Source organism: Mixophyes fleayi, chromosome 8 (genome assembly GCF_038048845.1).
Source record: "Mixophyes fleayi isolate aMixFle1 chromosome 8, aMixFle1.hap1, whole genome shotgun sequence".
NCBI lineage: Eukaryota > Metazoa > Chordata > Amphibia > Anura > Limnodynastidae > Mixophyes > Mixophyes fleayi.
In genome coordinates this window covers 113,271,575-113,293,586 of record NC_134409.1, presented here as the reverse complement: position 1 = coordinate 113,293,586, position 22,012 = coordinate 113,271,575, and the positions used below count along the sequence as shown (strand labels likewise).

General features: G+C 38.4%; 1 protein-coding gene across 7 annotated transcripts in view; it reads left to right on the top strand.

Annotated features, from left to right (window-relative positions):
* The window catches only part of WNK2 (WNK lysine deficient protein kinase 2), a 110,013-nt gene that overhangs the window by 46,697 nt on the left and 41,304 nt on the right, over window positions 1-22,012 (top strand). For all 7 annotated transcript variants that reach the window (XM_075183197.1, XM_075183202.1, XM_075183198.1 and 4 more), the window contains exons 5-8: window positions 752-909; window positions 8,180-8,268; window positions 9,437-9,656; window positions 13,716-13,989. In XM_075183197.1, the coding sequence (XP_075039298.1) occupies window positions 752-909; window positions 8,180-8,268; window positions 9,437-9,656; window positions 13,716-13,989 (741 nt within the window). The remainder of the gene's footprint in view (window positions 1-751; window positions 910-8,179; window positions 8,269-9,436; window positions 9,657-13,715; window positions 13,990-22,012) is intronic.

The following is a 22,012-nucleotide window of genomic DNA, read 5'->3' as shown; positions in this document are numbered from 1 at the left end:
TTGTTCATGGGTAATAGTCTTGTTGATCCAAATCTGGGGCCTGATTCATTAAGGATCTTAACTTGAGAAACTTCTTATTTCAGTCTCCTGGACAAGACCATGTTACAATGCAAGGGGTGCAAATTAGTATTCTGTTTTGCACATAAGATAAATACTGTCTGTTTTTTCATGTAGCACACAAATATCAACTTTAAATTTCAGTGTACGAATAAGCTATCAAGTATTTGTGTGCTACATAAAAAAACAGTCAGTATTTAACTTATGTGCAAAACAGAATACTAATTTGCACCCCTTGCATTGTAACATGGTCTTGCCCAGGAGACTGAAATAAGAAGTTTCTCAAGTTAAGATCCTTAATGAATCAGGCCCCTAGTCTGTTTGTAATTGTGAAATGAAAGGACTCCCAAATAAGTAAATATGGCAGAAATCTCTGCCAATGTGCGCATCCGGACATCGCGTTGATGTCCGCGCGACACATTACCAGCAATTGAATTACCCACCCTCAGATATTATATATATATATATATATATATATATATATATATATATATATATATATATATATATATATATATATATATATATATATATATATATATATATATATGATATAGATAAAAAAAAAAAAAAAAAGAAGAAAAAAAACATATATATATTTTTTATTTTTTTTTACATTTCTAGCCGTTGATGTTGAAGCCTCTTATATAATAAATATCTGTGGTTCTTCTTGTTGTGGTTGCTTTACCTGCAGGGACCCCAGAGTTCATGGCACCTGAAATGTACGAGGAGCACTACGACGAGTCTGTGGATGTTTATGCTTTTGGAATGTGCATGTTAGAGATGGCCACCTCGGAATACCCGTACTCCGAATGTCAGAACGCTGCTCAAATATATCGGAAAGTGACCAGTGTAAGTAATCCCTGCACCACAAAGTGTCAGACTTGTATATGTTGGTAGTGGGAAGGTGTATGATCGTGTTTACCTCAGCACAAAGCTATGGACAAGATAATGTGGGAAGATCCTCCATATCCTTTGTTTTCATGTCTGCATTTTGTCTACCTGTTTATGTCCCTGTTTTATGCATATCCTGTTTTTCTTTCTGTACGGTGTTGTGGAGCACTGTGGCGCCTTACATTTCTACAATAATAAGAAGAAGATACTTTAGCCTTTATTGTGTGGTAATGACAAAATAATATAAAAACTAGTGGTAGGTTGGTTTACTTTTTTCTTTGTTTTTAATTAAAAGTTCTGAGGTAAAAAACAAAACAAAAGGTACCGCTTGTGCCCCGATTTATCTGCTATATATGTGGCAAGAGGTTGCTTTGAGTTAAATTATGCTTACCTGAGCATTGGTTGGAGGACCAGCCATAGAGCTTGCTGGGATTTTGTATGAAAGGTTAAAGGGTGGGTGTTGTCATCACTGTTTTTTGGATCAGTGCAGGGACAGAAGAGCGCCTGTGTTGGTATTAAAACTTGTGCTTTCAAGTTGTTTCAGAAAAATTCTATCCAAAGACTTTCTGGAGGACAGAGGAGAAACAAAATGGAGACCTATATGGTGTTATTGAGAAGCTTTATGCCATTAGCATCTCGAGAATGGAAGCTCATATCTATCGCGGCTATGAAACATGGTGTTAGACACTGTTGCTCGTGGAACATTAATAAGTTGAGCTGTCTTGGGGGGTAAATTTATCAAGCTGCGGGTTTGAAAAAGTTGAGATGTTGCCTGTAGCAACCAATCAGATTCTAGTTACCATTTTTATTTAGTACATTATACAAAATAACTAGATTCTGATGGGTTGTCTTTTGGCAACATCTCAACTTTTTCAAACCCGCAGCTTGATAAGTTTACCGCTTAGTCTTTGAAGCTCCTGCCAAACACACCCCAACAATCACCTCTCTTTCAAAGTCCCCACTTGCAGCAAAACTTGCCATAACTATGGGCAACCAATCCAGTCCAGTGTGTTTTATACCCGACCCTGACCATACAGGGATGTTATTTGCTTAATTAATGCTTGAGCTACAGCTATGTAGAAGCACTTACTTTCACTATGGTTTGTGTTCCTCCTTTACCGTATTATGTATTATTTATGTCCACTACCTGCATATTGCAGTGATCTATCCAGCTATATCTCCACCATTCATGGAGGGACACAGATGTGTAAATAATATTCCCTGTGGGCGAGAGCCTTTCTTAGTCCCATGATCTTATCTTGGGCTTGTGGGTCATTGCTAATGGATCTGGCCATATGGTCTCTGCCTCATTAGCCCCATCTTTGGAAGTAATTGGCTTCCCAAGGGGCAGATATCTGGTGAACAATGGGACCCAGAAACTATATGGTAGCAGATGTCACCCTTATGTCATAGTAAATGACAGCGCAGCATAGAAACACATCTTAAACTTTAAGTTATACTACACTATTTTATCACCATCTTCTTTCCAGGCTCCTGTGTGTTACCCGTTCTCATGACCTGTGTTTGCGAGAGTCAGTCCTGTGACATAACAATGATATCTGCTAGATTGAGTTATTCTAGTCATTTTGAGAACTTCTGACATTAATCACTGGAAACGTATGGTGTGTGCTGCTTCTGTCTCCAGCTAATGATTACATTCAACTGTTGGACAAATAGAGATCAATCTGCAAATGATCAGTTGCGCTGGTTGTCTCTGAGCTGCGTGCTGATCAAGGTCAATTTGCAGGTGGCTGAAGCGTGAAGAGTTTCCGTTCCTGATGTACGGGACTTTCCATTGCCACTAGAAGCAAAAACGAATTCTGGATGTAGCTGCAATAACATGATTTATTTATTTCACTTTGTTTAACCGGCCATGTGTGTTAGAATCAATTCAGTTTTTTTTTTTTTAGAGAGGAGTACTGGAAAAAGTATATACTTTAAAAAGTAATTAATAATTCATATGTATATTCTACATTTTATGTAGTAAGCACACAGTGTATATGTGCGTATGTATGTATGTATGTGTATTACTATCATCGTCATCACCATTTATTTATATAGCGCCACTAATTCTGCAGCGCTGTACAGAAAACTCACTCACATCTGTCCCTGCCCCAATGGGGCTTACAGTCTAAATCCCCTAACACACACACACACACACACAGAGACTAGGGTCAATTTGTTAGCAGCAAATTAATTTACCAGTATGTTTTTGGAGTGTGGGAGGAAACCCACGCACCGGGAGAACATACAAACTCCTCACAGATAAGGCCATGGTGGGGAATTGAACTCATGACCCCAGTGTTGTGCGGCAGAAGTGCTAACCACTTAGCCACTGTGCTGCCCCACTTTTTCCTTCATTACATTGTAAGGTACATGTGGGGAAACTTGAGGAAGAGGGTATATTTCACCAATATTATTATTTATGTTTTTCTTTTGAGTCCGTTCAGTTCCAGTCCTGATTTATCAGATGCTGGTCTGTACTCAGAGGTGCACCTGCTGACAGGTGTATAAGAGAGGTTAGTCTCTCAAACTGGGGATACAGGAAACCCAGTTAGAGAGCCAGGGCAAATCCTTAAAACTTTGAGTGAAGAGCAAGGGCAGGCTGGGCTGGGGGTTGGGGGCATCTGCCCCTTGGACCGTTCCCATAGTGCGCTAGTTAGGGCTGGGTCACTGGGCCACCTTCATCTTTTTTTATCCTTTGAAATGTTCCCAATAGGCTGCTGAACAGAATTTTCCAGCCCTCCCCTGGTGAAGAGGTTGCTGTGATCTTTGACCCCAGCTAATGGATAGTAGAAATCACTGAGGAATTCAATCATCATGTAAAAGCTTTAGGTAGAAAATAACCCACAAGTGCATCTATTCTGCCCCTTTTGTGTATTTGTTTTTTGTTTTGTGGGTTTTTTTTTGTTTGAATTCCCCCCAAATTTTTTTTAAAAAACAGTCTGTTGCGTTACTCTCGAAAGTAACGCGGCCTGCGCACTATTACCGTTCAAACAGTAATTTTAACCCAGATTTCTGCTTGCGACTCCGCAGCTGACCTGATTTACATGGGACAATACAGATTTGAGGGGACTTTCCCACCGTCCCAAAAATCAGAACCTTTGTCCTGATTGCTGGAACTGTTGTGAGGTATCTCCCGCTTACACTTGCCACTATTGCGCTTTGCAATGCAGTGGTCTTTTTAGGGAAGGCCTGGCACTTCTGAAGCCCACATGTCCCTAATCTGCTGCAGACTGTCCTGATTTGCATAGGGATAATGTTGAGAGGTCTGCAATAGTCCTATGTTTGCATTCTTGAATTATTTTACTGTATGAGCCCCCACCGAAGTGGCTGTGAGACTATTGTTAAAAGACTAATTTCATCAGGTTTTGCAAAATACCGCAATGGACACATACTACAAATCTTGTTCAGGGGCATCTGGGGATTTGATATGACCAAAAGCTTAAGTGATAAAAACATGGCATGTAAATTATGCCTGCTGGTACGTCACTGGTCAAGAACTTTTGTCAGAAGCCACAACCTGCAGTCTGTACAGAGCATTTGTTACCTAGGATGCTGCAAGCCTATCACTCAGACATGGGTTTCTGCACTGCCACATTGTGAAGTAAGATAGCAAAGTGCTTTGTGGACCCATCTAGCTAAGTTTAAACACATCTAATATACACATTTTGATAAATCGGAGGATACAATAGTAAATTGCTGTTTAGTATTAATTAGAGAACTTTTTATGTCTTTTTGAGGCCTAATATTAGTTTGAGGTTACTTCATTCCCAATGTGTTGTATTCTTTTGCAGTTAATATTTTAATTTAAAGATGTTTTCATGTTAACTAGAAGTGTTTTACATTACTTTGGAAGAGCCTAATGTTAATTTTAGCTTATAAATAAGTAGCATAGAGACACTTACATGTTTATATTCAATAAATAAAAAATCACCATAAAACAGCATTAATTTTAAGCATGTACCAAATCCATATTTTAGGATTCGTACAAATACCAGATTCTAGTACAGAAAAGATCTCCAAAATGTGGAACTAAATTTTAACTTTATATTGCGTATTGAATTTAAGCAGGAGTTTTAGCTCCTTGTAGAGATGACTAAAATCTTGGTTCAGCTTTGGTTGGCTGAAACTGAATTCTTCCGATAAAGACTTTAATAAGGGGCGTATTCAATTGTCAGCGTTAACGCTGCAAAACGAGCGCTCGAAAAATATTACCGTTTATGCGGTAATATTGCGCGCAAAAACCGTTAATACGGTAGTTTACTCGCGGAATTTCAGCTCGCAGCTCAGGGAGCTGCGAGCTGAAATTCCGCGAGTAATTACCGTATTAACGGTAAGATTTTTTGAGCGCTCGTTTTGCAGTGTTAACGCTGACAATTGAATACGTCCCTTAAGATTCAGCTGGATGACCTATATTGCTCATTAAGATGGGGTTAAACTTAGTTATTTTGAAAATTAACTTTCTCCTCCTTCATCATAGTTGTTAATGTGTATTTGCGTAAGCACCTCATTGTCTGTGTTCAGTCTTCACCTCCTTCTCGCCCCTGTGCACCCTGTTTATTAGCCAATCAGGATGCTCACAGCAGCAGGAGCTGAGTGCGCTGATCTTGTGGTAGGCTGTAACCTGCTCACTTGTGTGATCACGTTAATGAGGACAGGGTAGCTTGTGACAAGGATAGTGTCATGTGGAGTGAGGAGGGGATGGATACAAGCAAGAAGTCATAGACTGAGAGCCCTTTCACACATTCAATAAAAACATGTAAATTCCGGTGTTAGGAAAAAAATGTCAGTGGGTTAATTAGGATATTTCAAGCTACATGCACATTTGTAACTCTAGAATGGCAATGCTGAAATCCTACTTGTAAAAGGACCAGAGTTAAAAAAACAACCCACGCTTTCAACATTGCATTTTCAGATACGCTTTTACCTTAATATGGAAATGTTTACCTGGTATAGCAAAAAAGCATGGTTAACAATGTGCATATTTAAATAGAAAAAAAGTGATTTATACACATGTGAAAGGGCTCTCGGATAAATAGTGGAAACTGGGTCCGTAACAGCACAGGGTAGTGATGTTAGGCTCCTGTCACCATGATTCAGGGATATTGTGGTCCAACTTGTTTATATTAATTTAGGATTAAATCTAAGAACAGTTTCACGGACCTTCAGCTTTTGAGTAAAGTTTTCTGCATCTAAAACAAACTTTTTACAGCTTCTAAAGTATTTTGTATTTGTACTTGCTGGCAGTTCATGATGCATTGCTCAGTCGCATTCTAGATCGCAGCGTGAGCACCAGTCAAACGTTTGATTAATAGTTTACTATAACAAATATGGATGATATACTTCCAGCAGTTTGAGGACTTAGATATATGAACTTTGTTTTATAGAGGTGCATTGGCCAGAGGCTGCTGTTGAGGGATCTTGTTCCTCTCATTATCTAACTCTACATGGCCTTCTCTATGTGGAGTTTGTATGTTCTCCCCGTGTTTGCGTGGGTTTCCTCCGGGTCTTCCAGTTTCCTCCCACACTCCAAAAACATACTGGTAGGTTAATTGGCTGCTATTAAATTGACCTTAGTCTCTCTTGGTGCGTGCGTGTGTGTCTATGTTAGTGCATTTAGACTGTAAGCTCCAACGGGGCAGGGACTGATGTGAATGAGTTTTCTGTACAGTGCTGCGGAATTAGTGGCGCTATATAAATAGCTGCTGCTGATAATAGGGGGAATTAAGTTCTGTGTGAGCTGCCACGATTTATCTCCGGAACAGTCCACGGAGAAGAGTTTTTACTGAAATCTCTGCTCATTTTCCTTTGCGTCCCATAGAGTTTCTGTACTGTATCAGCCAGTGATGTCTGACGGCACATCGTGGCTCATTGAGTTCCCCCCCCTATGTGTGGCTTCCTTCTGGCCTCTATTTGCCCCTTCACATCATGACACTGTCCCTGTCACATGCAGCCTTGTCATCAGTAACATAATCACAGGAGCGGACAGGTCTCCTCTGCCTTCCACGAAGATTAGGACAATCCTCTCTTCAAATAATTTCTGCTGTTATAAACATACAGGTGATCTGATTGGCTACAAGTTTCTTTAGCCCTGCCCACCTCAAAATTGCTGGGACACAGTGCAGGAAATGAAGATCAATAAGAATAGAGTGCATTGCACCTTGTCAGACGCACCTTTTAGAAACCACAAGTAGGTCTATGGTCGAAGCTTGTTGAGCACAGCCCCATGGAGCCCAACCCAGGATACTGGTTAGTGAGCCCCCCACCTTCCTACAGTCATCATCCCCCACACCTTTGCATCAGTCCACTTTATTCACTTACTCTTGTTAATCTTCCCAAAAAATTCCACCACCCCCAGCAGGTCCCTGTTAAGCAACTGCAAGCACAACACAATTGGGTGCCAGATTACGTAACCATAACTGCAATGGGGCAGTCTTAATTTGGTGACTTTTAATGTTCTAAGGTCTGTACTTCCTTGTTGGACCATTTACGTCCGTGCAGTTCGCTGCTATGAGATGATGGTCCTGCTCAGTTTCCTGTCACTGACTCTCTCACTCCGACTCGGTCAATTGAGGATGAGCACCAGGGGTGCATGTGCTAAGCTTTTCCGATCAGGGCCCAGCACATGCTCCTCTGACTCCACATGATTGAGGTTGTGAATAGAGATGGTACAGCAGGAAGGGCCGCTGGGCCTGTATCCTCCTAGTGCTGTTAACCCTATAGGCGCCGGCCCAGTGGTACAATAGGCAGACATCTGACCTTTCTTCACTCCAAGGCAATTTTTATAATAAAAGAAAATTCAAGTGGCTGGACCGTGGTCCTAGGTGGCAGCCTACACTGCCTAAACTGTGATCTGACCCTGTCCAGCATGTGCCTATAGGGTTAAAGCAATATTTTGTAACTGTAAAGCTTTACATGTATAAATTGAAGTATGAAAAGGCTTCTTCTATGAGCCAATTATTCTGTCATTCCAGTCTGCTTTTTCTCCATATAAATCTTCTTTTAATTTCCTGCAGATTGTTCAGATTGCAGCTTGTTTTCCGTGAAGTGAATCCTACAAGCAATAACCGCTATCTTTATGCCTGATCAAATTATGCTGCACATTTTTTTATTTTCTGTCCAGTAGCCACAAATCTACATACATTGAGTCCGAAACTGTTGTCATTTTAATTTAGTTCAAACACTTTGAATACATAAAAATGTTCACTCTCTCTCTTTTCTTCAGGGGGTGAAACCAGCGAGCTTTGAGAAAGTGTCAGACCCTGAAATCAAAGAGATAATTGGGGAGTGCATCTGCAAGAAAAAGGAAGAGAGGTGAAGGGATTATTATATTTGCCTTATCTGTGTCATGTAAATGTCAGTCTGATAATTACAATCCATGTTTGCTGGGAGAATATTTGCCCACACAGCAGAGGATCTGCAATGCATAGCCCCAGGATCTCAGTAAAGAGTCTCCTATCGACCGGTCACTGCATTTACGCTGGTCAGATCCTGACTTTTATTTTCAGCTAAACAGTAGGTAGCTCTAGTAAATGGGATTCTGTTTTTTAAAGCGTTTTGTTTTGCTTTTTTTTTTTTTTTTTTATCTAAGGCAAATATGTTCTTGATGGAATAAAATATTAACCTTGGAAGTGTTGTCTGTTGTAGAAACCTGACTTAAGCTGTTTGGGTATAGACATAGGGCCTGATTTATTAAGGATCTTAAATGAAGAGGTATCTTATTTCAGTCTCCTGGACAAAACCATGTTACAATGCTAGTTTTCTGTTTTGCACATAAGTTAAATACTGACTGTTTTTTCATGTAGCACACAAATACTTGATAGCTTATTTGTACACTGAAATTTAAAGATTATATTTGTGTTCTACATGAAAAAACAGTCAGTATTTAACTTATGTTCAAAACAGAAAACTAGTTTGCACCCCTTGCATTGTAACATGGTTTTGTCCAGGAGACTGAAATAAGATACCTCTTCATTTAAGATCCTTAATGAATCAGGCCCATGGTTTTACTGTGAGCGAGATAGCAATACAGTGAAATATATAACAAGATATCCTTTCCCAGACATTTCAGGCCACCAATGTCTCCCTGCAGTATGATCTCTAGGTTTATGGACAAATCTTGGTATGTAAAGGCGATTGCATCCCCTATGGGCAAACCCATTTCTCAAATATCCCCAATAGACTCTAAACTTTTATGCATATGTTTATGAATGTTTCTGGCAGTTGTCTTACACAAAGTAACTTACATTTTTTATTTAATAGTTCTTAGAAAGATTTGAAAACTGTCATTGTAGCCAACATTCTATCTGTGTGCGATGAGAATATGAGAATAACTGTACTTAACCCATAGTTGAAGAAATGAAGTTTGCCAATTGGGTACATTTTGGGTGAAAGAATCGGCTGTCTTTTTTAACCACCATTCCACCCTCTGGGGCAATTAGTATAAATGACATTATAATAAAGCTGGATTTCCATGTTTCAGATATGAAATTAAAGACTTGCTAAGCCATGCTTTCTTTGCTGAAGATACGGGGGTGAGGGTGGAACTGGCGGAAGAAGACAATGGAAGAAAGTCTTCGATTGCCTTAAGACTTTGGGTTGAAGATGCTAAGAAGTTGAAAGGAAAACCCAAAGATAATGGAGCCATTGAGTTTACTTTTGATCTAGAAAAGGAAACTCCAGAAGATGTTGCACAAGAAATGGTAAATTGGAATGACTGTAAATTCTAATTGTTTAGTCCCTGTGCATGCATCAGTCCTCCAAGATGGACATCGGGGGTTTAAAGGGACAGCTAGTGTTGGGTGTGGAAAGTAAATGTGAAAACATTGTGTGGTTTTTTTTCTGTCTTTGGATAAAGACATTTATTTTGGAGAATGTGTTTGCTTATATACAGCAGGCTGCCAGTATTGGTCCTCAAGGGCCCCGTTTCTCACTCCCACCCTCAGCTCTTCTAAACAAAAGTCTAGTTAGAAAGTAAAGAACGTCTACCTGCAGCAGGGAAGTGGAATGGTGCAGATAGTGTTGGGGTAGGATATGTACAAAGTAGGCCTTTAAAATTAAATTTGCCTGACATTTTATGTAATGTTAATTTCCACGTGTAATATTGAAATTTATTAGTCTGAGGTAGAATAATAAAAAATATTTTACATTTTGTTTCGAAATAGCAATAGAATAACGTAAAATAAAATTTTGTAGTAATCAACTAAAACTTCACAGTGATTTAAACAAGGATTTTCTCCTCTCCAGTCTTAAATTACTCATTGTTAATGCTACTGGTACGATTATGCAGATTTTCATATCGCAGCTCCACTCTCCTCCTCCTCCAAGGTCTACCCTCCAGGCCTCTGTCATTTATCCCTCCCCTGATTTTCTTCCTAGCTCAGCATTTGTCTTCCACAATGGATTGTCCTCCTCTCCTAATTTCTGTTCTCCATTTCCATATCCCTCTCTCGTGCATATGGTGAACTTCTGTGGCTTACAGTACTACCTCTACTTATCCTTTTTAGGGAAGCAATTGGCATTTTCCTGGGATCCCTCCTAAGGCCTGATAGCTTGCAAACTGAAATAAGAGGAGCCAGTGAGCGTGCATTAGTGTGCGTCGTATCAGTGGAAGCAGGGTAGTCTCTGATAGAGAGTTGGGTTTTTCGAGAGCGTCTAAGGGGTTTATTTACTAAACTGTGGGTTTGAAAAAGGGGAGATGTTGCCTATAGCAACCAATCAGGTTCTAGTTATTTATTTAGTACATTCTACAAAATGACAGCTGGAATCTGATTGCTTGCTATAGGCAACATCTCCAGTTTTTCAAACCTGCAGTTTAGTAAATATATCCCTATATATAAAAAGGCTGTGATTGAGCGTGGTAGGGAAATCCATAAGTGGGTGGCAGCACAGGAGAAGTCTTGTAGGCCGTAGTGAGAGGTGGTTACCAGAGATGAGAGAAGGCGCGGGTCAGAGGTAAATCTAAGAGGGAGAGTATAACTAAGAAAGCCATAATCACCAGTCTAGGAGAGTCCAGTTATAGCATGATGTGGCACTTGTTATCCCAAGAACAAAACTAGTGATTATAAAGGTTCTGATGGCCTAAATAGTGCTTCCTGTGTCTAAGTAGGTGAGCAGCCATATCTGAAAACTACACCTGAACCTATTACTGTTGCTGTGGATCTCCCTATTTTGTATTGTTGGGAGGTTGGCAAAATCCACTTGGTAAGTAGAACATGTACTTGAGGCAAAAAAAACAACATTTTATAGTGCTGCTTTAAGTCTTTCCTCTTGTCTCGCCCCCTTCCCCCCCAAAGTGGAAGAAAAATGACTTTGAATATATCTACACGGAGCCCAGTGGTCGCATTTAAAGTAACACTACACTGTATATATTTTATGTGAGGCTCGCTGGTTAACGTGTCGGTGCTTAATATTTCAAAAAGATATTTAAACACATCTGTGATCCTGTTATTGTAGGTTCAAAACAACTTGTAGTTTCTCACCAACTCCACTTCTAAATCATGTGATCATTTGTTTGACATTAACGCTAAAGATAGTTACAGGATGTAATATACTTTGTTTATTAGGAAATTATCTTTTTCTGTATATTTAAGATGAGAACACTACAAACATATTACAATTGTCCATTGCTTTCTCTTTACTTCAATGTTGGAAAGATTTTTGTCAAAGCATTCGGAAGATCACATATTAGATGCCTGAAAAAGAGTTTAATAACAAGGGAAGAAAATAGATTTTTCTAATTGGATCAATAGCATGTTTGTATTCTAAGAAGAGGACATCAATACTCGGATCAATCATTCCTCTGATTACAGAGAGGATGACGCTCTATAGGGAGATAATACACCCACAGCACAAGTTGCCAGTGAGGCTGGAACAGCCATTGACCCTGTGTTAGTGAACTAATGATGGTTTTAGATCATGAAGACTGTGCTGTGTGGTTTGTTTGTTTTTTTTGAAGACATCTAAGTTTGCTGTGATCAGCAATACCATTAGCATTATTCACCAGAAGGCAGCCTATTTCCTAAGGACCAGTTACATTCCCGGAGACATATATGCCTTATTCGTCCATGATTTGTCAATCAGTTCTGGTGAGTTAATAGGCTTTATATTGGTTCAGCCCACTAAACATACTAGCCAACTCTCCCGGAATGTCCGGGAGACTCCGCATTTCGCGTGAGACTCCCGGGTGAGCGTGGCAATCTCCCTGATCTGCCCACTTCCTAGTGAAGTGGGCAGAATTCGGTGTAAAATGACGCGTTTTGCGTCATTACATCACGGGGGCGGGGCCAAAATGATGCTATTTTCGGAGCCCCGCCCCCTGCACGCCCACCTCCCCCCAGCAGCTCCCGGAAGCCAAATCTAAAATTTTGGCAAGTATGCCATTAAATGGCTTCCTCCACTGTGCGTATTAAATTGATATACTTTAGATTTATTAAGAGGTTTTTGTTTGCTTTGTTTTTTTTGTTGTTTTGTTTTTCCCTTTTGGTGCAATAGTTGTTTTTGCAAATTATTACCATTTGGCCAGGATTTTATGCAGCCGACATATTACACTTGTACATATTACAAGTCAATGAGCATAGAGACAGAAAATAGGTAAGGAAACACCAGATGGAGCAGAGGAGTCTAAACCTGGATACACATTACGATTTTACCAATATTTGAAAGTCCTGATCAGTATGCCAATTCATACCTACACATTTATACACATTTTACAAGATTCTGTGCTCTTCATCTGTCATAACCATCAGCTGACAAGATCATGACTCTGTAAACTATGGAGTTCTGCCTACACTGCTGGTTGTGAGTGCTTACACACTGCAGAATTGACACAACATCGTTTTATAGTGATTTTTAGGAAGCTTATAAAATCCAAACGATACGATTGTAGTTTGTAATGATAAAACACGATCGTTGGGTTGTAGGCACTAATGCGATATCGGACCGGACGATCGTTTATCGTATAATCGGCCCGATATTTGCATGATAAACCTGTAGTTTGTGCCCAGCTTAAGAAACAAGTCCAGTATAAATGACTGCTGAGGATGAATTGAAGCATTGTGCATTTTGCTCTTGGTATATAAATGTTAATAAATAATCTTTATTAAAATAAATCTGCTATTTTTCTGACCAACTTTCCAATTTGTCCACATGTTTTGCAGCAACATCCTTGTTTAGAACACTATAGTTATATTTTAATGTAACCTACATTTATGGACCCTACAATGTCATTATTATAAATGGATCATATTCAGACTGGATTCCAGTCATTAGTGGGGTACCACAGGGATCAGAATTGGGCACAATCCTTTTTTTTATTTCTAACAACACTGTTTTCCTTCCTTAAGCCACAACCTTCCTCTTGGTATCATCGTATGTACCAGACTGTGGAATAGCATAAAATGATTTTGAAAAATCCCAAATATCACACCAGTTTGCAACTTACCTCCTCTTAACAACTTATCCACTTTGGGTGGCTTGACCAATCCTTCATGAACCTAATATAGTGTTATAATGAGCGTATCATCTATTACATGTTTCTTAGTAGCATCCATCAGAATTTTTTACAGTTTTCGAAACTGATTGCACTGTAATTGGGGTAGGTAAAGTTTTCATGATTTTATATACTAGATTTAGTACTAAAACAGTATAATGTTCTACTGTGTTATAAGTATTGATGTACGTATGGTGTACTCATTTTTGCCATGGTAAGTTGAACAGTCTTAGAATTCATACATAATAATCTACCACTGGTGTCTTCTTAGGTGGAATCGGGATTCTTCCACGAGAACGATGTGAAGATTGTTGCAAAGTCGATAAGAGATCGAGTGGCGTTGATCCAGTGGAGAAGGGAGAGAATTCGGCCAGAGGATAGCAAGACCGAGGAGCAGGAACAGATGAATGTTCTGCAGACTTCCCTAGCACCGCTAGCCCATTCTTCTCATATAGGTCAACATATCTTAAATGAACCAGAAGAACTAGAAAATGACCAGCATTCGTTTTTGCCCAAATTGCCCGCCAGCATCACTTCCGTAGCATGTACGTATCCCTGACGTACACTGTTATTTTAGGATTTGAAATTCAATGGTCACATATCAATCACTGTAATATTATATTATAGAGTATTTATGTTCACGTTTCTGATGTCCAAATTACCAGCATTGTAAAGTACAGTAAAAACTCAGAACATTTGTGAGCAATGTCTACCGCCAATGACGAGATTGGACTGGGGAGAGCAAATTAATTTTACATTTAAATTTAAGGTTGAATTTGTAACCATGACTAAGGAACCTTCAGGACAAGCATGTGTCTAAAGCTATTTTGGTTTCACCTATTTTATTACTATATTCACCTGTTAAATAATGTTTAAATCTCTTCACATTTGTGAAATGTATTTCACAATGCCACACATGGTATAAAATGTACATTTTATGGTATCCAAAAAGATATTGACTCGCAGTGAATTAAAAATTGCTCTCAGCGTGTACATACCCCTAACACTAGTAGCAAGATTAGTGCATGCATGTATTCACCATCACAAACACTGTAGCAATCTGCATTCCTGTCTTCTTTCCTACGTTTTTGTTTTACATGTTCCAATTTGCTAACCTAATAACTTTTAAAATCTCCATCCCCAACACATGTTTAACCAAAACCCTTCATCTGATCTAATTTTAAAAAACGCTTGTTCACTGTGACTTTCTTCTTTGTTCCCCACATAAATACATCATCTGATAAACTACCTATGTGGCTTGATATTTAATGATTTATTTTATAGGAAATTGCTTTTGTCATAATTTTAAAACATCTTAGTATAGCTTGCACTGTCCACACATGCAATATTTAGTGTTGGTCATTCCAAGTGTTAGACTGGCCTTAGAAATGACTTTGGATATCTGGGAATGTTGACATGCCAGGTTATTCCTATCCTCGTAAAGTCTAATTTATGGGATTAATGTCATGCCTCAATTTTCTTAGCCCTTTCCCAGGCTGATTTTAAGTGTCTCACTTGATCGCCACATATGATAAACTACTTAAATAACTTGCTGGCTTTTCAAAGTCCTCCTAAGTTGATATTATTTCTACATTGTCTAAACTTTTCATAGAAGATGCCTTTCTTAACTGTTTCAGGGTGATGCCTTTTAAAATGGTGTAAGGAGTTTTGCAGCAGTCCATTTTCTAAAATCTTTTGTACTAATATATATGAATACAACTTATATATGTGTGCCAACTGCACCAATGATTTTAATATCCAGAACTCCAATCTGAGTAATCAGTGTGAGACGTTAATGTCATATTAACTGTGATTTTATTACACTCGTTTCTAAAATCAGCCAATTCCAAGCACCTCCTTCCCAAATAACAGTACCATCGATACGGTGCTCCCAATGCACACGTTTCACACAAATAAAAATATTTAAATCTATAACTGTTCTCTCTTCTCAATGGGCTAAAAAATATTATCTAATGTTGGCTCTCACACAGTACCGAGCCACATATATGATACCACTCCTCTTGAAACATGTATGCATTGTGAGTAAGGACACATCTCATACAATTCATTATAATAGCAGCATAGGAATCGAAGTCTCCATCTCTGGATAGCGTATAAATCTCATCCTTGAATACAGTGCAGTGTCTATGCTATATGTATGTAAGCCTTCATCTACAAGTTGTGAAAATCTGTTAGTCATCACTCCACTCGCAGCCATTATTGGTCTGCCCAGGGCTGTATTCAAGTTAGGGTGGTCTAATCTACCATCTTCTCAGTTATAGCACCCATTGGAGCTCAGCACTTCAAGAATGATCTTAGTTTTGTGCTTTTTGACATCTGCCATGTTGAATCAACCTTATTACCAACTTTTTGAAAGTTGGATTCATGAATGCTGGCAAATGTCTTGAGAGAGAGAGAGAGAGCGCGTTCCATACAGCTACTCATTGGCCTTTTACCATTTTATTGGGCAGTGTATCTGAACCGTACATACTTTGCACTCCCTAAGGCTATTGTACATCTTTAACTTTGCTTCACATTTGCACGTATTGACCTTTTATTATGAATAGGTATAAAAAATATATTTGAATTTTGAACAAGCGCCACTATTTACTGCAGCTAGATACAATCTCAAACAATTATACACCAATTGTGAAATATACAAAATTAATAAGATATAATCCAGCGCTGTATTTCTCCCACAAGAATCGCCACAATGTGGAATAAAGTGACCCATAACAAAAAATACTTATTCATCCATCATTAAAGTCTCCCGATTAAATGTAGAAGCAAAAACACATAAAGCAGAAATATATATATATATATATATATATATATATATATATATATATATATATATATATATATATATATATATATATATATATATATATATATATATATATATATAATGTATATGTGATATCAAAACAATCCAATATGTTTTAATCTAAAATAAAAATTCTTTCTTGATTCTTCAAACATATTATTCAGCCCAATTATCCAATCAGAAGGTCCCACAGCTTGATCTCCAAACCTGGGGATCAATCTGTGAGACAGGCACCTACTTTTTGTGGATATATCATTTGATTGGGAGGATTGTGATCCATTTGGTCCGGACATAAAGAACTCCTTGATGTGATCAATTTCCCCATTTATCTGGTTGGAGTACCTGTTCTCACTGACATTCATTCTTATTGTGCGTATTATAGAATAAAAGTTTTTATACTTGAATATACTAAACTAGAATCTCATTTCTGCTGTATTCTACATAAGAGACAACTTTTAGAATACATCAAAACTGCATTGCATTAGAAGGACAAATGATACCTATTAAGAGCCTGTTATCAAGATTTGACATTGTAAGTGAATTACCATATGGGAGGAACACACCGGTGGGAGTTTTTGGAATTTTTATATTATTGCTACAACACTAGTGGTTATCTTATAAGTGTACTCACATTAGGAGACCTTCAGATTGGATATTTAGGCTGAATAATATCTTTGAAGAATCCAGAGAGAATTTTGATATTGATTAAAATATTGGATTGTTCTGACGATATCACACACTATATATATATATATATATATATATATATATGTATATGTATATGTATATGTATGTATATATATATTTTTTTTTTCTTTTGTGTTTTTGCTTCTACATTTATCAGGAGACTTCAGTGAAGGATTCTTCTATACATGAATATAAGTATTCTTTTGTTATATGTCACTTTTCATACATTGTGATTCTTATGGTAGATATACAGCGCTGAATTATATCTTATTAATTTTGCTTATTATGAATAAGCTAGCCTAAAAGGAGAGAGTTTTTTATTTTTTTTATATTCCACTAGGAATTGTAGCTCTGGAAATGTATTGCATTTCAAAAAAATGACCTTTGTTTATTTGTAAGTTGCCACATACTCTGCAGCATCGGACAAATCCGCACAAATACAAATTACGCATAATGACCAATCATACTAGTACAATTATAAGTAGCAAATATACAGGGACAAATTTAAACATAAATAACACATTAAAACAAGTTAAACATAACATAGTACATGTGAAGAAGACTACAGAGGAACACACATGACACATAGCATAGAGAGGGCACGGCTTGTGAGAGCTTACAGTGTAGAGGGATAATTAACATAAACTATGATTTAAAAAATAAATCACTGACTTAAAAATAGTAGCAGCTTGGAAATCCATAGTTTCCTTTACCTCCGTTCTATATCTGCTGCTCTCCTGCTCAATTTAATTATGCATGTACAATATACATTAGTGTTGACGTGCTTTAAATGTGTCAGCGTTAGTAGGGCATAAGTGTAGTTCCTTGGGAGATGAATGTAAAATGTATTTATTATTCCAGAGTAACCGTATCCATTACTCTCACTTATCCTAGAACATCGGTAAAGGATGCCGTCACATTGTGAATACCCCTGAATAGGAACAACAATATCACCTTAACAACCTGATTTAGCTGGTCAGAGAGGATTGTCTTTCGGGAACAACGTTTTATTTAGCTGTTCAGTTTTTCATTTGTTACACAGCTTGAATGCTTGTCAGTGTGTAGTGTTCAATAGATCGCTGTGATAGAAGGATCCTCCACAGTATTTTTAACGGGGACCAGAAAGGGCAGACATAAAACAAGCTAGCTTCGTGGTTCATCCAACGCTGGTTGAAAATGAATATTGTATCTCATCGTTTGACATGGCGGTCAATTGATCAATATTTCCACAAGAACGCAAGTTGTGTTCACACAGATCTTGGGGAGCTCGCTGTCAAATGTTAAATCTCTCGTGAGAAGACGTTTGACAAGAGTAACACAATGTTCCTCAAAAAATAGTTTTTTGTTTAAAAGACAGGAATCGGGCAATTGGCAAAACAACTGAGTCGAGTCTGACTGACTGGCGTCTTGACTGCAAAATGTAGAGAAATCCTATATGTCGAAAAGGAACTGGAGATGATCATGTGCATTGTTGACTGAAAAAGCCTTTTAACCAAATAAGGGCTGGCGCTCAGGATAGTATAATTTATCCAGTGCAGCTAATAGTTATGAGGAATCTTAGTATTGAGGTCTCACATTAGTGTTGCACTTGGTGAATCAAGGCTGGTATCTATTTTCAAATTGCAATTAAAACGGACCGGTGTCCTTTCCTTCACATGCCACCATCTGCCATTACAAGTCCGCAGATTCCTGAGATTTGTAGTACATCGAAGTAAGGTGACTTGCTACAGTTGATGCCAACTGTCTTGGGAATTTGGGTTTTCCCCGTTAAATCTGTGCATTATCTCTTCTTGCTTGATTCACTGGTTAGAATTAGGCCTCTAATGTTAACATCAAACTTGCTATAGGTATAAGATAACCGGGATATTTCTGTATATAAATATTAACAAGACAGTTACATTATCTAAGGATGCATAGTTTAAGATCTCAGATTGCATTAGATTTGATTACAGTGCCATTAATTGTCATGTTCATTTTATAATACAGACTGGAGGAAGTATCCTTCAATAAAGAGATAATTAACCTCTTTTATTCCATGTGACTTCCTAATCTATTTTTATTATGACAAAAGAAATACAATGTTTGCCATTTAAATGTGATCAGTTTAAAGCACCATTTACTGGAAATGCCCAGAAACTTTGTGCATTAATTAGCTTATGTCTATACAAGATGGAAATAGCAGGGGTAATAGTCCTTCATGCAGGTTTTTTGGTGTTCATTTAGATGGTTTTGTTCATTTTCTGCATTGCCTTGTTCAATCATAATGTAAATATCAGCCAGTCGACGTATTGTTTTGTGCCTTTAGTCCCATCCATTATGGCTGAAGAGATTAATTAACCTTGTATCCCATGTCGTTGAGAATTGAAGCTGTGCAGTGCTCTTCAAGTCTTCGTATTGTGAAATTAAGCAATAAGACATTTTGCATTCTTTATTGGTTTTCTGTCTTGTGATAGATACCAGTCTTGATTTTACATTTGATGTCAAAGGCCCACAGTAACAAAGCTTTATCAGGTTGAGCAGTGGAATGTGGTCTGTACACACGGACAGCTGGTGATTGGCTGAGCTAGGTGTGGTTATGAAGCCCCTGGACAAAATCTGAGCTGGTCCCACCTCCATTGTCCAGTCTGTAAAGCAGCTTCAGCACAAGCCCCCCTCCCCCCCCACCCCCTTTTGCGCACTTTTAATGGGGTGCAGCTGGCGTGTATTTTGAAGGGGTGTATTTCATTTTGGGCAATGTCTCGTGTAGTTTTGTATCTTTTTGCAGCAATAAGGTCATGGCGCACTGACCTGTCAATGTGCATAACTTGCAGATTTTCAGATTCATTTGTCCAGGTATGGATGTAGTTGTTCTGTACTATATATGGGATTGGATACAGTTGTATCTCCAGAGTAAAAGACAATTAAACATCTCTGTTAGGGCTCAATCACTCATATGGGCTGAGAAAATGCATAAAGACTTTCTATTGCACTGGTAGCACTCGTTTACACATGAGAACAAGACTATGCTGCTTTCTAAAAAAAAAAAAGTGTTACTGGAACTGAGATAGGAGGGTAATGATGGTGTTATATAATCTCACTATTATACTTGCTAGATTGCTTTAATTGCTTGCACCCTCTTCACACCTCTCCTTGTGCTGTTTCCACCAACGCACACTCCAGTCCTTTTACCACTTAACACAAAACCCTCACAGTTGACCTTGACAAAGTCTCTTTATTGATAATGTACTGTAAATATATACTTGCTATATATAACCCACAGTCACAGTGTAGCACAATCAAACATAGAATAATATAAATATAGTTCAAGGAATGAATTCACCATTCTTTGCAGTATGTTGCAGATCTTGTGTTTATTCCTTGGCTTTGTTAGTCAGGGCAGGCCTCTGTCGCTCTCTTCCTTTGTGAGTGCTGCTGCTCAGACTTGTATGTCTGTCTTGTTCTTATATGTGCTGTTGCCGTTACTTCTCTGTGCTGTTTTGTTTGGTAATACATGTACATTTGCGTGCATGCATATCTTGTGTGTGTGTTTCGGCATTTGCCACAAACCCCTATGTTGTAACCCACAATTATGTAATAATGGGGGTGATGTCGCATGCACAAGCGTGCTGCGTAAGAGTCTAAAGGGCAGGTGTCAATCACTCCCTCTCGGCGACATTACATTTTTTATTGCAGTGGTGGGAATTACGCCATTGGCTCTTGTCTGTCTTATTTTAATGCAGTTTTTATGTGTTTTATATTAAAAGCGGATAGGTCCAAAGACACAGGAGGAAGCTAAAGCGAAATTGGGACTGATTCATTAAGGAACGTAAGGCAAAAAAAGGATTAAATTGTCTCCTGGACAAACCATGTTACAATGCAATCGGTGCAAATTAGTTTATATTGCATGTAAGGAAAATACTGGCTAAATGTAGCACGCAAATACTTGATAGCTTTATTTTTACACTGAATTACAGTTGATCTAGGACATGCCTTACCCCAACTATAAATCTCTCCCCATATTTTAAATGTAGCTCCCCCTCCAATGAAACATGTGCAAAAGTTATTCATATTTTTGCTTTCCTTTCCTTAATGAATCAGGCCCATTGTATTTAGTTAAGGTTCCAGGAGATCATGTACAAGACTATAAATTAAATATAAAGCCCTAGAAATCATGGTACATTACAAGAATCTGTCCTTGTACTTTGTCGGTGTGTATATATATATATATATATATATATATATATATATATATATATATATATATTTTGCCCTTAAGAGACCAGCTAAATAATGTGTTTAATACACGCAACTATCAAAACACAACCCCCAATTTTAGACATGCCACGCAAGATAACCTAAAACATTGTGTAGTATATGTGGCAGATCAACAGGCACTGCAGGGGGTGCCATGAGGTGATGCTACAGGGCCAGGAGGTGAGGGGGCCCGGACCACCCTCCCAAAGCCCCCACATTGGTCTGAACGGGGCTTCAGCGAGCTTGTGCCAGCCACCTCGCATGCTCAGAAGAGCAGATTGGGGCCTTGCGACGATGGGCCGTCATTTCTCTGCCTCTCCCAAATTTTGCCATGCTCCGCCCCTGTGTAGCAAATTATTGTCTGTAGTAAGCACAGCTCATAAAATAAAATGCTTTAAGGTTAAAGAAAAGTTAAACATATATGTTTAATGCAAACTATGTCATGTACATTTCTACCCACTCCATGATAAAAGGAAGCTTCCAATAGTCTGTAGCCACTTACCTATGAAGTTAGGCTTCTGAGCACCGGCCCCTTAATATAAACACTTGGGTTAGAGTCGCTGTCTGTGCCTAATATTGTCCTTTGAAATAACTCCATTTTTCAAAATTGACCAACTCCTCTTTTACTGCATCTTGAATACAATTCTTCCCATGTATTCTTATACCCCAGACCTTACAAACTAACATGTACTAGGATATTTAAAATGTTATCAAGCATGTTCTAATTCCGTAACCTTGTCAGGATTGGGGTTGTAAGGGTCACAGAGCCCGCCACATGTGCTTAAATACGTCGACGCAGCGACAAAATGTCCCAGGAAACG